Genomic DNA, 17,017 nt, shown 5'->3' with positions numbered 1-17,017 from the left:
GATTAAATCAATTTCAAGTCAGCTTTAAGTACCATCATGTATGCCAAATGGCAGGATGCTAATAAAATATGAAACAGGAAACCCAATAGAAGAATGAGGCATGGGAAATGTTACCAATCATCCTTTTTTCTAGTAAGTAGTGGTATTGGAATATATGCTGGAGCTGAGAAAAGGGCCGGTGGCTGGCAAAACAGGTAGGAGAGCCCTAGTTAATATTCAGGGGTGAGCACCACCTTGCGCTGTTCTGGTGGAATACCAGGCTCTTTTGAGAAGGACAGCTCCTAAGCTCCTACACTTCTAGGTAATGTTGGGCTTGTTCCTAAGCCTGGCCAGTTGCTAGCCAATAGGAATGGGAGGGAAGATGGAAGGGTCAAGCAAGTATTTAAAAGGATACCTATAACTTCAAGCTCTATGCAGACTTCTAGGAAATGCTAGGAGCCCATCACATGAGCGGGTGAATGGGAAGTCCTTACACAAACAATACTGTTAATATAGTTGCAAGATTTTTTTTTGTCAGCGTGATTGACTCTCTGATTTTCTCACCAGTCTTTACTCTGGCACAATCAAATCACAGACATCCCCTTAAATTCATTTTTGGTGAGATACTCTATATGCCAGGGGTAGACAACCTGGGCACCCCAGCTGTGGTGACACTACAAGTCCCATGAGGCATTGCAAAGGCTCTGATAGCCACAGGCGGGACACCCAGAGGCATAATGGGATTTGTATTTTTGCCACAGCTAGAGTGCTGAGGTTGCCTACCCCTGCTCTATGCCTATCCTCATCAAGAGCTAAAGGTGATGGTACTGCAACTTTTTTAGTTCAGAATATAGAAATCGCACCTGCTGGACATATTGAAGGCTGACCCTCTTATTCAGAAATAAGTCTGAGAAAAAACATGAGGAAACAAACAACTGTATAAAAATGTTTGCTAAATCCCTGCACAGCAAAACGTTTGCTTTACCTAAGAGCAGACACAAGATGCCTTCTATTACATCTAATGCCCAATTCCAAGGAAATTAAAAGTTTTCCCTTGCAGTGGGGCTACCCGTGCCTGGCATTGGTTTATGTCTAGAGGACTGGAAAAAGCTTTTACTTTCCTTTTCTATGTGCCCTTTTGGTGATGGCAGAAAAAACTTATGTCAATGCTCTTGATTGGCCGGCCCGAATGATCTAACTCCCGCGCATGGATACAGAAGGTACTTCAAGTCAGCATGCTGGGTCTGTGCGCATGTGCAAGACTGCAGACTGTTAGAATAAAGCTTTTATGGCAAAAGAGGCTTACACAGTTTCTTCTGCCATATAAAGCCTAGCAATCAGCACATTTTTGGGGAGAAGCTTTATTTCCACTTTACGATGGCCATACATAGATAGAATTTAGGCCAATTCATAATAAATCATCCACAATTCGATCTGTTGGTGGCCCTGCTGCACCACCGGGTTGACAAAAGTCTATTTTTCAATAAAATTTTGCCAAAGGAGCCGGGTGGAAAATTATTGGCCAAACAGTGAATGTAGCCAATCTTCCTGGTGCCCGTGGCTGCCAAAGTAGAAGATCCAGCAGGGAAGGTTCCGCCATCCACACTGTTCAGCATAAATGGGGGATTCAAACATTTTTTCTCCTTTAGCCCAGGCGCTGAACAAGAAAACCCATAGAGTGTATGGCCAGCTTTACACTGTGGGTCCTCAAGCACAGCATAGGTCATAGAACTTAGTTATGAAAATAGGGAAAGCAAAAAACTAAGAGGCTTTTCTGGCCGAGGTAATAGCAAAAGTCATAGTAAAAGGTAATAGCAAGCTTCTTGTGGTGGATGTTGCTGGAAGGAGTATTAATGATAACAATGTAAAACAGGGAACAAATTTACTTTAAATACATGGAGTACTTATGTGAGCTCTTTCAGATTATTATTTCTGGCAGATTAACAAAGTGTAATTTCATGAGCTCATTTGTTTGTTTCATGAGGTGCTCACCTCGTGCTGACAACTTCTTGGTGTTAATGATCTTTGCCGCATATTCATGCCCTGTGCAGAGCTTCACGCATCTTCTGACCACTGAGAATGCTCCCCTGGAAGTGAGGAAAGAAAAGATTTTAACTGCATAGTCTGCTATGGAACATGTATCATCCTTCCTTTTATAAACAACTACAAGCTAATGAGATTAGGAATTTCTGCTGCTAGGATAGAAGTAGAGTTTAAAGGTTTACTCCCGCCAGAACTGAAAATGAAGCCTTGAAATACACACCTACATAGGGATTCATTGCTTTATCCAAGTATTGCTATAGTAAACCAATCTACCCCAACCTTTTTGTTGGCATTCTGGTTATCTGGAAACAACTTTTGCTCAACTATTTGTTGGAGTTCCCAGAATTCCATGGTGTTTAGCACTTCTGCCTTGCAGCACTGGGGGTTCCTGGTTCGAATCCCAGTCAGGACACCATCTACATGGAATTTGCATGTTCTCCCTGTGTTTGTATGGGTTTCCTCCCACACCCCAAAGACATGCTGGAAGTTTATTTGGCTCCAGTCTAAATGAACCCTGTATGTATTCATGTGAGATGGGGACCTTAGATTGTAAGCTCCTTGTGGGCAGGGACTGATGTGAATGTGCAGCATGTAAAGCGCTACGTATATTGTCGGCGCTATATAAAAAAACAATAATAAATTAACACACCCACTGCAGGTTCCTCTACCCACATCCTATTGTAAGAATGTTATTGTTGATAGCAATCTGTAGGAGCATTTACTACAAAGTAACTGGTCCACTTTGAATTTATTTACAGTATATTTTACAATAAATCAGATTATCATACATCTCAAGCTTTCTGCTATGCAGTGCATAGATGTTGTCCCATTTCCAGTCAAAGGAAGAAAATGGCCTACCTGTCTTTAAAAGGTACATCTAGGGCCACGGAACAAAAATGACAAGCTGACCTATGTAAAATTCATCCATGAGCATGCCCAATGGCTGCTAACTGGCTCTGCATAAACCACTGATGGCTGTTTTATATACGCATCTTTTCAGTTCAAAGGCTTCTATGACATTTGGAGCTACCTGCAACCTGTTACTAGTCACAGCTGGGGCTCCCAACCGTCTTTGGAGGGTGCCCATTTCCTGAAAGCAGTGCTGGTTCCCTGGTATGTCAATGTGCCTAATAATACACATATATTCTCTGGTCCAGAGCTAGCACTGCTTTGGAACGATTGCTACCTAAAACCATGGTTGCAGATAAAATCAACATGTCTGTTTATAGCCCATCTACATCGGGATTGGAAGCTTGTGCTATGACACCTCCACTAATTACAGATCAACTTTGTTTGTCATCCTACATTTTTAGTTAGAAAGGGATTTGGTAATAGGGAACCAGATGGACAGAACTGCACAATTTCCTAAATAAACAGTCTTTTGTCAATAGCGGCTCACACTGACATGGTGATACAGGCTTTGTTAAAGTATCTTTCCTGACAGGGATGACATACTTCCCATCTGTCCCTCCTTGGACTGAATTCATCCCGTCCTTTTCTCTTGTCACACTGTCCAAACGCCAGTTCAGAGATCTGTATGAATGAGCTTTCATACTGATTTTGTTGAGAAATGCACATTTTTCAAGGTTATTTCCAACAGTTTAGATTAAGGTATTCTTGTTCATATGCATACATTTTCATACAAGCAAGAACATTTTGCTTGTATAGATGGCACCTTTTCTGTACTGGATGACTTGTATTTACATATCCTTTTACATTGACATACAGTATGCAGCTGTTACACATTGGGGCTGATTTATAAAAGCTTCACCCATTGCATAACTGGACGAGCGCCATTCGTGTGCCATTACATCAGCTAGATGGTGCCGAGGAGCACAGGAAATGCATATGCCCCTCTAGCTCCATCTGTAATACCCTGTGAATGGTGTTCACCTAGGTATACACTGGGCGAAACCATTAAAAACATACCCATTGTGTTTTGTGCATGTTTGTGTGTTGTAAAGCTGAACTCCAGGCACAAAAAGGTTCAAATATTTTCCTCAATAACCATGAAGGACATAAATCCACTTTGTGTGCACCACATGCCTTTGTAAACCTAATTATCGCCTTTTAAATGTAGCAGTAACATAACTTATGCACATAGGCTATGCAGAGATCAGAGCTGTGGGAGGGACCCAGGAGACTCCACCCACTACAGACAGGACCAGTCACTACGCACAAGGAGAGAGAGCAGCAGTGACCGGTCTTTATTACAGGAAGCTCCATGTCTCACTCTGGATTACTGCACAGATGTGGAAGAAACACACAGTAAGAGCACACGTAGTAAGAACACACATGCCTCTTAGATTTAGACAATGTTATCTCATCCTGGAGTTCAGCTGTAAACATAGGTTTATTAGTGACATTTTTGTTCATGCATTATAAAAAAACGAAGGGAGAAACTTTCAGAATAGGGCGTTTCCTTGGTGCAGATTTATTTAACAATTTAGTATTTTAATGGGTATGCTTATTGTGCACAAACCCACAAATATGATATATGTCCTTTTAATAAAAAAACATACTATGCTGCAACAAATGGAGGCAACTAAGCACATGGTGATAAAAGGGATTTGTACTTGAAAGACACTTCGTTCCTACGTCGTAAATAAAAAACGGTAGCCCTTAGTGTATTACCGCTTATATGAAAAACCTCTTGTTGCTTGAATAATGTCAATACCAACATATACCAATGGAGCAAATCAGGACCTGCACCTTTACTAAACACAGCACACTACAAAGCACAGCATGCGCATTGTGGTGCACCTCAGTGCAGGTCTGTTGGCACCTAAAAGTACCAAGATCATTGTGCACTGGAGTGCCATTATAAATGGATGGCACTTCAACAGGCATCCTAACTCTCCCGTACGTTCTGGGAGTCTCCCGCTATTAGATAACGGCTCCCGGCCACCCGGGAGAGACATTTTCTCCCGGAAAGGTTTACTCTGCTCTATCTAGCAGAGTAAACCTTTCACTGCTGTCTGGGTTTTTTGGGGTTCTTTCTGACATCGAGGGCTGCCGGGAGTCAGAGAAAAAAAAAGCATAGGAATGAATACCTAGATTGCTATTGGCTATTGCAATTGGCTATAGCCAATAGCAGACTAGCTATTGCACCTGCCCACTGCTGCAGTCAATCAGCAGAGGTTGCTATTGTCTATTGCAAATTGAAATAGCCAAAAGCAATCTAGCTATTCTTCCCTATGCTGTTGTTATTGTTTTTTTTCTTTATTCTGACGGCAGCAGCTGTACTAAACAATACTAAATACAAATGGGGGGGGAGGGGGGGGCAGAGGGCACCTCCTTGAAATGAGAAGGGAACCTCCCAGAAATTACTTTTTTCAGGTTGGGATCCCTGCTTCAGTGCACCGTACAGATGGACGCACCTTACCATGCATTGCAGTAACATGCAACAATTGCACATTCCCATGATGCCTAGGTATAAAGCCAGTCTTAACAAATATTCAGTCAGCAATGGAAAGGTTAGCCATAATCCCTCATATGTTGTAGAATGTAATATCAGGACAATGTAAGCCATCTCCCTGCTCAGTGGAAACTTGGCACTAATCTTATCCTTAATGTAGGTAATATGCCCTCAGCTTATTATAGGATCCTCTACCCATATTAACAGAAATGTAAATAAAATATTCAAAAAATGCTGTTTTATCCACTGCCGATTACTTGGTAGTATGAAGTAAAAAAATAAATAAAAGTCATTTCTGCATTAGTTTTTTTTTTCCCGCTTCACATCAATGCCGTCTTGCTTTACACATGACAAATTCCTTTCAAAAAAGCTAAATAGACATTCCATGTCTAGTAAAATGGGCTTGCAGATATTTATTGATCTATCAACTCGAATCCACATGAGGAATAACATGATAATGCTGAAACGGAACAAGAATTTCATTGTGCTCAGAATAATTATATCTATCTTGTATCTATGCAACAGTGGCCGTGGTCTTCAATCAGCAGACAGAGAACTAATTCAAGCAAAAGTTGAAAAATGGATTATCTGCATATCTCATCAGATCAGCATTGTAAGATACTGTGTGACATTTTAGGACCATCAAGAAAGCTTTTGTTTGAAGTCTATGGCAGGGATTGCTGGGCTGTGTCTGCTGTTGTGCGGGCAAATATTAGGAACCTTTTAGATCAGTCATGTAGTTTGTACTACAGCTCAGATCATATATATATTCTATTTCATTTCAGGTAGCATAATCATGAGTTTAAACACCCCCCTTTAAAATTTAAAATCAGGCTTGCAGTGGAGCGCCTACTCTATAAGCTGATCATCTTAGATTGTAAGCTCATTTGGGCAGGGTCCTCCTCACCTACTGTTTCTCTATCAATGATGCTTGTCAATGCTTCTTACTTGTCTTGTCTAAACGATTGAACAGCGCTGCGGAATATGTTGGCGCTTTATTATTATTATACAGGATTTATATAGCGCCAACAGTTTGTGCAGCACTTTACAATATAAGGAAGACATTACAATCACAATACAATTTAAAACAAGAGAGATAAGGAGGGCCCTGCCCCTGACGGCTTACAATCTAAAAGGGAGGGGCATGTGATACATGAGGAGGTAGCTGCTATATAAATAAATAATTGTAATTGTAACACAGTACATGCTGACCTAACTTACATAGGCATAGTAACCTTCTCTGATTTTATTAAACATTTCCTCAGGTGTTGCTCAATACTCCAATCTACTGGCTGATAGGGCATTAATGGAATGATTGGTACTGTCAATCCCACCCCATGCACTTTGTTCTAGTTGAACACCGAGAGCTAATAGGAAATGCAGTTTCTGCATGTGGGATGATCTTCAGCCATCACGCTTAAGTACATTTACCCCCCAGAAGTTCTGGGGAACGTCTGCACAGCGTTCCTCCTGGCCTGAAGAACTGAAACATTTAGTCATTTGGGCTGAAAGATTAATCTGCAGGAAGGCAAACCTCTTGTATTGTGAGGTCATACGCACTTGCCTGACTGGGTATATTGGAGTTTTGATATACTTTAACGTCTTTTACGAATGCAAATCGAATGTAGAAAGGAAAGTCTATCTACAGAAGCCCCTAAACCCCTAAAATATTTTCCATGCAAATAATACTACCTGAACCTACAATGAGTACCCCTGGTTAAATCTGGTAGTAATTAGTCATATTCAACTCGATTTGTTCCTAAATGTTGAAGACATTTCATAGCTTAGCCAAGCAACTTTTTCAGTTCTTATGAGTGTCACAAAGATACTTCAGCATGCATATCCACACAGGTAGCACAGATGCATTGATCCAACCGCCATGGAATGGGTAGATATTGATTGTCCAAGAACAGGACGGGAGGTGTGAAAGATGTGGAACCACCCTGTTCTGGTTACATAATCCCAGTTGAATCTGACTAACTGCTGCTAGTTTTACTATGAGCTGTATAAATGATAACCTTCACAGGTTGAACTCGATGTGTCTTTTTTCGGCACTAGTTGATAATCAGAGTCATAGAACAAATACAAGAATGAAGAAATCACTTTAACATATTGATCTGATGCTGCTATTGCTGAGCAGTCAATGAAAACCCATTGAATTCTGCACCTTCCATTAAAACCTTTGAATGTACAGCAGGAAGCTGCACAGAGCAGGGAGTTCTCCACACTGCTCTGGGCCTGGATACTGCAGATAATTATTCAAAGTGGTCACACCCAGCTGGAATTTAAAGGGTTATTCACAAAGCTGCTGAACGCTGTTCTGCTATTCACTTCTGGCTTGTACGGCTGATTTCAGCTGTACATCGGCTAAAATCAGCCGTACATTTTAAATCTTAAAAATGCATCCAAGGACCTTAACTATCACGGGAGTGAGCTTGGAGCGGTGACTACTTTACAACACACACAAGGACCATGGGGAACAAATGTAGCCCCCCTCCAGAAGGAAGGACAGTGTCAGCACCAATTCAGAGATGATTGGAGGATCTACAGCCGAGTGATATATAAATAAGATACATTGTTGTTATTAGTTAGGCCTGGTTCAAACTGAAAAACGCCTTACTCCCAAAGAAGTACAGGAGCTTCTTTGGGGCGTATTTCCGTGCGTATCCATCAGGATACAGCCGGACAGCCCTTGTAAACGCGCGTTTGGTTGACTGCAAATCGCGGTAAAAACGCACGGCCCGAAACGCGCGTCAAACGCGCATATTACGAACGCCCAAGTGTGAGGGAAAAAGCTATCATTTTTTTAACTTTAATGTCACTTTAATTACAGGCATCGCTGCATCCGGCTTTTGACAGGTAGTTATGTTACACGGCAGCAGGCTTCCGCACTGCTTGTGTAACCTAACTATTGAGACGAGAGCTGTCACAGCCTCTACTCTGTGTTAGAGGTGTTCAGTGCTGCATCCGGCTTTTGACAGGTAGTTAGGTTACACAGGCAGCGGGCTTCCCCACTGCTTGTGTAACCTAAGTGTTAAAGGCTTGAGCTCTGTGGTTCCAGCAGGGGGTGGGGCTTCGTCCAGCAGGGGCGGGGCAGGACGTGCTGGGGGCAAGGCTGGGGAATGCCTTACCTGGAACAAGAGGTACCGCATGTCACTGCTTTGAAAATCCAGTATAAAAAAAATGTAATGTTGGAAAGAAAAACAATTCTGGGCTTAACCAATCATTTTGGCATATACATTCTTAATGGCCCCCATAACTAGGGGCGTGGCAGTGGTGTGTTCATTGCCTAATTACATTGTGCTGTAGGGTATCTTGCTTTCTCATTTCAGAAAGTTGGGAGGTGTAAAAAGTGTGCAGAAAATTTCCTGTGTTTTTTTGTTGCTTCCCCTTGACTTATTAGGATATCTAAAGTGAACATATGCTAAATAGAACTATGGCTCAGATGTATTTTTGCATGTTAAGTGCATGTTTGCTAACTAGAGTGTAATTGTTATGCTGCCCATAGGCTAGGAAACCACGAGGCAGTTTCAACCACTTTCACCGAACTGTTGATTGCAACAACAATCAAACATTCTATCAATACTGAAATGTTCAAAGCCGTTATTGGCAAGTTGTCTTGGTCTGTTTGAACATTTAGTGACTCAATTATGTTTAGAAGTAGTTGAGATTTCATGACCAGTGTATGACCAGCATAACCCTTCATCTATCTATTACCTCTCACAGTACTTTTCTAACTCTATTGCTCCCTCTCTACTGCTTATCACTCCATGACCAACCAGTGTGGCCAATTCTGGGACAAGACCCTTGAGCACCCAATACGTAAAGGCCAAAGTGTGCCCTTCCCCCCATGAGTTGTGAACTACTTAAGCAGCATAGGTTGCAGGTTCTGCTCGTTTTGCACCCTTTATGAATTGCCCAACGGTGGCGCCAGTTCTGCCTACGCCTCGGCCCCTCCCCGAGCTTAGCTCTTGAAGACAATGAAACTAGAATGTACTGCCTGCTGGAGAGGTCATCTTTATACTTCTTCGTTTGCAGGGTGCATTATTTGGATTTTGTGAATCTAGTGTCGCTTTATGCATTGCACCATATTTTACAGCAGGCAGGCTATTATTTTTTTTAACTTGCGATATCTATAGAGCAACAGTCTAAGGAACCATCAAGATTAGTTGCTGCCCCAGTAGCTCAATTGCAATCCAGGGTCACAACACAATCCTACAACAACACACACTTTCTAGTTCAGAAATCAATTAACCGACCACTATGACATTGGGTGGTGGGAAGAAACCCAACACTTTGTCAACTTGCCTGGTCACTTGCTGCCCGGCTCATATAATATAAGCCAAATAGCTAAGTAGTGGATGTATTTGCGATGAGGAAATGTATGAACAATCAAAAGGTTTGATGTAGTTGTAGCTAAAAGACAGTGATCAAGGGTGCAAAATCTAAACTGAGGCCCCTGTACCTCATACAAATACCTTTTGGGTGCAGTACACTTAGATTGCTAATCTTTAACTTCTTTTTTATATTTACCTTTAAATGAATACTTTCCTCATATTCAAGAACCTATTAAAATAGTTAACTTCATCCCTAAATCCTATTCACTTTATACAAAATGCTTTTTATTTTAAATAGTGTGGAGAAGGGTTAGATCCTCTGGCAAGTATACAGTATAGCTGTCTGTGTCCCCGTAGGAGAGATTTTATATTAATTCCTATACCAGTGACATCCAGAGGGTATTATTGTGAGGTTCATGTCTTGTTTCCCCCATGTATGGAGAACATTCTACCTTATTCTTAATGACACTGTCACCAGTCTGTAGTAGATTTTCCAAAGGGAAATATAAAGAATGCACTGCAAAAAAATACAACCGGTACTTCAGCTTATATCAACTCCATAGGAATCACATGGATAATATGGTAGGGAATGATTCCCTAACAGGGAAATGACAATAGCAACCTGAGAGCGGATCTATCTTTTCTTTGTTTAATTAAGTTAGCTGATGGTTTATTGAACCCCTTGCTGCTGGTCCTTTAAGGGGTTGTTAATTCCAGGAGGTGGAGGCAGGCTTCCCCATCATGTGATCACCATGATTGGCTCTCACAGCGATCACATTATTGGGAGTCAGTCCCCAGCTCCTGATCGGGAACAGTGATCGGGCACTGACTGGTGACAGCTTGGTCACTGTGCTGGGAGCGCCAAGGAGGTGTGCTCCCAGCACAAATACATGCTGTCTATATGTGGTGCCACAGAGGAAAGCCGACCTTTGTGACGTCACATATATGTGTGAGCTCGGCGGGAGTATATTGAAGTGAAACCGAACTCAATAAGTGAACGTTTGCTATGTTTTAGGGGACATCTTTCATACCTCTCAACTGTCCCTCAATTGGAGAGACTGTCAATCATTTGGGGGGGACTGTCCCACATTGGGAACCAAATCCCTCTGTCCCTCTTTCCTGTCCCTACTTGGTGCAATGTATAGATATCTATGAAAATGTTCTATTTATCTACCAAAAACATTATTCTGCACTAAAATCTTCATCTTATCATTAATTTATCTTGTTTGCTATTTCAAAAAGCTGGTATAAAGGAAAAGCAATAACGAAAAAAAAGACCATTGTGGGTTTAACTAACCATTTTTGGCATAAAGTTTCTTAATGGTCCACATAGCTGGAGGCATGTCCATTGAAAATACATTGTGCTGGAAGGTATCCCACTTTCTCATCTCAGGTTGAGAGGTATGCATCAAGTTAAGAGGTATGCATCTAGAATTGTTAACTGTGATCAAGAATTATCGATTGTCTTGAATTACGTCTAAAAACTAACGGTCCAATTCCTGGTTTGTGGGGGTATCTAAGCCCCTCTGTACACAGCCTCATAGCTCTATATCTGCAGTGTTACTCTAAGTTACTACTACTGACTCTCAATGCTAGTCTCTGGAGATTTGGAGTAACATATCACTGCTGTGTGGTGCTCACAGTTCTGCTTGAGGGAGGATCTGAGATGAGGAAGCAAAGCCCTGCCTCTACCAAGATGGCTATCTTCACACATTGCAGAACAAGGCATGGTAAATCAGTAATGAGGAAATGTCAACTCCAGGGAGACCACAGGCAATACTAATGACTAGTCATTTGCTATCTGCCTGCCTTTGGGCAAAGCTTCAAGAGTTTGGTTCCTCTTTAAAGCCTAATAGACACTCATTACAGGCAAATAGAAAAGAGGAATAAAAACAAATATCTATGAGCATGCAGCTGAAAATTAATGGGGAGGGGCCCTTATCCTTGGCCTCATAGGCCTACTTTTTCCCTTTGTATCCCTAGTTTTACCCACACAAAGCATTCATAAGTGAATGGCTGGCCAGTGTGACTTATTTTGTCAAGAGAGGTGCAAGAAGGCAACAGCCAAACAAGTATTTAGAGTTTTAATTATGCAAAAGAAGAGAGACAAAATGTACATAGAAACAATATACTAATATCACTAGTCTTTGTGTGTCTGAAGGCCTGTCTGAGGCAGCACAATGTTATCTGGATGGTCAGCTGGCTGCAATGAAAAATGAATAAAAAAAAAATGAATAAAATAAAAAATGCAATGAAAAATACAGCTACTTGTGATAATACTCTCACACACGCACATCCATCACAAATCTAAACATAGGTTTCTTTTGACCCCTCAATGGCATCACATTCTGCCCGCTCTCTAGCAGGCATATATTAATGTCATTTCCCAGCTGCCAGGAAACACCTGGACCATTCTGTAGAGACCTGCTCATTGCTGTGTTGTTACTGTACCTGTAGCACATAGTGCCCCTTCCTGAAGGGCAAACATTGATTCCTAATAAAAGCCTGTGTGTTGGATACAGCTTGGCAACACACCATGCAGAAAGACAGATGAACAAATCATGTGATTGTTCTTGTTAGATACACATGAATCTGATTGGTTCATCATAACTTGTTTTACACTTATGCATTTGATCCGGATTTTGCTGGGTTGACATGGGTATCAATAACACCGCCAAATTGTTCTGATTGTCACTTAGCAGGTGAGGAATTTCTAGACATATTGAAAACTAATCAGTTTTATGACTTCAGCAGTCCGTAAAGCTAAACTTGTTACCTATTACCAGGTTAAAGTCCACCCAACTGCTGGCACTCATTCTAAGCCTCAGCTCATGGACTTATGCTTTCAATCAAAGGGCAGGATCTCTGTTTTGGGGAGAGCCACTGATTGGCTGGATCATACAAAGAGCACATGACCTGCTGCCATATATACATATACCTGGTTGCAATAGTATTGTGCGGGAAGCTGATTTCCAGCTATTCACTAGGAGCAGGGACATCTGGAAAGAATAAGAAACTTAAAGGATAAGTGCACTTTAAGACAAAGCGAACTTATGATTAGTGCCCCTTTACTTTGACCTAACCTTAGACCCCATAGAAGTCTATGGGGCTGTAATGTGAAGGCGCGGCCAGGTCAGTGAGACTTGCAGCACTGGCTGTAAACAAATACTGGAGGCAGCGATCGTCCGATCAAGGTAAGTACGCATCAGTAAAGGACACGGGTGGGTTAGGTTACGTCAGGGCAAAGGAGCACTAAGGATAATCTCCATTTGTCTTAAAAGTGTACTTATGCTTTAAAAGTGATCTTGCATTAGGATCGGTTCAATGGAGAACTCAGCTAACCGCGATTTACATCTAAATTGATAACTTGTTGTCCATAATGTACATTCAGAAAAAAAAAATCATAGCCTTTCTTTGAACAAAACCTAATTCCTTCCCTAATTTTGAACCATTCACATCTGAGCAGTAAATGGTCATTTTAGGGCCCATTCTCATAGTTGCAGTGCATCAACGCACATGCACCGAGGTACGGTGCATTATGTCCATCTATTCATTTTTAATAATCTCAACACACCACAACAAATCTACTAACACACCTGCACTATTTTTCCCAGGGCAGTGCACAGCAGACACAGTGTATGTGCATTGAGAACTGATCATATGTACGTTGGGGTACTATTTGGAGTGAACGGCACTGCAGTGCAACACTCATAAACCTATGGGTTAATGTGCATTGCATCAAAGAGCGTTACCACAATGCATATATTAGTGAATGCATTAGCGCAGCATTCTGATATATACTTTTTTTGTGGTTAACTTGTGGAAATCATGCGTGTGGGAGTCACTGACAAGTTTGCAGCCATGAAGTGTCGGGATACCTAACAACACATACTTGTTCGAGGTCATTAACTCATCAACTAGGATGATGAAGACAGCAAGTCAGCAATGGCAACTCAGATATTTCTATTTAGAGATCGAATTAGCTCTGCCACAAGAAAGTGTAGACGTTTTGTTTCTTCTCAGACAGAAAGCTCTTCTGCAACTCTGGGTTGGGGAGGGGAGTAGGTGTGAAGAGGTCACACGACCAGAAGGCTAGGATTTCTGTTGGTAGTGGGCCATCTTAACAGTCTGGCATTCTTGGAAGGTAAGAGCTTTACGTCAAAAACATTACACAGGTTATTTTGTTTACACTGAGCGCACGCTCCGCATTTCCGGGTTTCGGGACAGCGTGCGTTCCACCGTGGAACGCGGAAGTGCACCGAGACGTCCCTCGGCTCCTCCTGTGCATCAGTGGCCTATTTAAACGCCCATTATTCCGATGCTAGCATCGGTATCGGGACATCCCTACTCTGCAGGATAGTATACCTCTGTCATTGGAGCAGTTTGTTTTTTTTTAAACGGAGCATTGGAGCACTAGCATACCATAGCAGGTGTGCTAGTGCAACATGCCTGTGCAATGCTCAGTTTTTAAAAAAACTGCTTCAGTGACAGAGGTATACTATCACGCAGAGCTAATACCCCTATGCTAGTGTCCCATGCTCAGTTTTTTTGTCTAGTGCTGCAACATATGAATCGATTAATTGATTATGAGAATAGTTGTCAGCTATTCTCATTATTGATTAGTTGGTTTGATCACCTAGCTCTCTCCTCCACGCTGGGAGGAGGGCACTGCAAGCAGTGGACGGGTGCAATAGCCAGCCTGCTATTGGCTATTGCAGTTTGAAATGGCCAATAACAGGTTGGCTATTACACCTGCCCACTACCTGCTGTATTTACATTCAGCTGCTGCCTGCGGAATCTTGCCACTGACAGCTGTCATTCCCTGGCTGAGGCTATTCAGGCGCCATGTGCTTACAATACAAATATTTTTTTTTTAATTACCAAAGGCGGGAAAAAATCCTTTTCAGCACGATTGCAAAAAATTGTGCATGCAGTTTTATTCACTTGTAACACTGCATTTGTGTATTTTATTTTGAACTAAGGATGGTATTTTTTTATCCGAATAATCGAAAAAATAATCGGCCAATTAATCGATTATGAAAATAATCATTAGTTGGAGCCCTAATGGTGTCTCTATAGTAGTGCCCCATGCTTCTGTAATTCTCAGTTTTTTAATAACACTGCTCCAAACGCAGAGGTACACTATAAAGCAGAGGTGATGTCCCTGTAGTAGTGCCCCATGCCTCTGCAATGCTCAGTTTTTCCAAAAAAGTGCTCCAACGACAGAAGTACACTATCAAGAAGAGGTGATGTCCCTATAGTAGTGCCCAATGCCTCTGAAAGTATTTCCAAAAATCTGCTCCAACGACAGAGGTGCACTATTAAGCAAAGACGATGTCCCTATGATAGTGCCCCATGCCTCTGCAAAGCCTTTTTTTTCCAAAAAAACTGCTCCAACAGAGGTACACTATCAAGCAGAGGTAATGTTCCTATGGTAGCACCCTATGTCTCTGCAATGCTCAGTTTAAGAAAAAAAAAAAAAAAAACAGCCTACAATGACAGAAGTATACTATCAAGCAGAGGTGATGTCCATGGCAACCAATGAGCATTCAGATGTAATTTTTCCTTAGAAAATAAAATAAAACTCGGGTTGATGTGCATAATATCCCTTTATTACTTATTTTCTTATGTTCTATTCTGCAGTCAGGTGGATTCAGTACAGTAGTACATTGGGCATAGATGATGTGCATTGTGTAGTAACCCACAGTCACCCCATCTGATGTTTCATTTTTTTAACTGGCTTGCCAACTTTGTGGCCCAAATGTATAGGAATATGAGGTGGCACTGTCTATATACTCCTTGTAATTTACATAGATTCATTAGATACAGCGATTTATTTAGATTTTCAATAATGGTAAGATTCAGTAACCTATAGCAACATAATTTACTGTTCACTGACCTGGTCACAATGAAATTAAATCTGATTAACTACTGAATGTTGTACATCGTAAACGCGCCTTTTATTAATAAATACGTTTCTGTTTAATAACATGGTAAATGAAGCCAAATAGAAGATTAGCTTAAGCCAATAGTAAGCCAATAGCAGAACACCTTATCATAACCAGCTAGATTTCAGCAGTTCAGGGCAGGCAGGGCGGTAAAAGAAGAGTTCTGATTGGTTGATAAGAGACTAGACTTTGCTTTGTCCCTATTAAATCAAGGCCATTCGCCATGACTGACAATGACAATTGCAGGGTGCCCCTTTGGCCACTCCATTCTGCCTATTCATTTTCTGGTGCATTATTCAGTGAGTTTGCAAAGAGCCATAATGAATGACGTGTAAATTGCACAAGGCAAACAATCACATTTCATTTTGCTGTAGTCAGATCAATGAGAGGAATTCTGAATGACTGCTGTAAGTTACACGCATACAGGCATACTGTATTAATAAAGCAGTGAATGTGACATTCGTCAAACATTCACAGGTGGTTAATCTTTCCCCATAATTTAAAGCACATGCACCAAAAACATTCACCTGCAGTTATTATTTGGTGAATGCTTTATTATTCTTCCCCCATAGACCTCTTTCATTATGTGGTACACGCAGCAATGACACATGTGTAATAATCCCTAGCAACCAATGAAACGTCAGATTACCACATTTACATATGTACAGATATGAATTCTAATTGGTTGTTATCAGTCATGGCACTACGCTCTTTGCACAACCTTACTGAATTGGCGTGATTGTGTCTGGATGCAGCAACAATGATATATAGATATTAGCAGCAGTGGGGAGATGGATGAATCCTGATTCCCTGCAACTATAGTAGCCTCAGCTACCGGGTGACTCCCTGACCCCATATCTCACAGGCCCTGTCGGACTGTCCTGAAAACCTCATCCATGTGAGAGCCAAATATGACATCATCAGAGGGGGGCGGAATAACACTCAGGAAACCAGGAGGACCTGGGAGAGGAGGGGATGCATCCAGGGGACAGAAAGATAACAGTGCACCTGCCAATCAAAGCCCCAATCTTTATAGACAGTATTACCAATCACTCATCGAATGCCTCTGCTGGGGAAGAACTCCCGTAGATGGCCATATATGGTCATTTTTCAAATCCGTACGTCTAAAGTGTTCATAAATATCCCGCTGTTGGCATCATCCATCACCAAGAAAGATTATCCATTAGATATTACCACAGCATTCCATTATTGGTCAAAAAAGCTTATGTCTCTCTATGACTTCCACCATTTTGTTAATAGCTACCACCTTAAAAAAACAGTACCCCCTCCCC

General features: G+C 41.5%; 1 protein-coding gene across 12 annotated transcripts in view; it reads right to left on the bottom strand.

Moving 5' to 3' along the window:
* The window catches only part of CAMK2B (calcium/calmodulin dependent protein kinase II beta), a 156,792-nt gene that overhangs the window by 138,636 nt on the left and 1,139 nt on the right, over positions 1–17,017 (bottom strand). For all 12 annotated transcript variants that reach the window (XM_018554694.1, XM_018554696.1, XM_018554699.1 and 9 more), the window contains exon 2: positions 1,972–2,066. In XM_018554694.1, the coding sequence (XP_018410196.1) occupies positions 1,972–2,066 (95 nt within the window). The remainder of the gene's footprint in view (positions 1–1,971; positions 2,067–17,017) is intronic.

Source organism: Nanorana parkeri, unplaced genomic scaffold (assembly GCF_000935625.1).
Source record: "Nanorana parkeri isolate BGI_ZX_2015 unplaced genomic scaffold, ASM93562v1 scaffold169, whole genome shotgun sequence".
In the NCBI taxonomy this organism is placed as follows: Eukaryota; Metazoa; Chordata; class Amphibia; order Anura; family Dicroglossidae; genus Nanorana; species Nanorana parkeri.
Note: the sequence above shows the minus strand (reverse complement) of the source record. Positions and strands in the feature narration are given on the sequence as shown.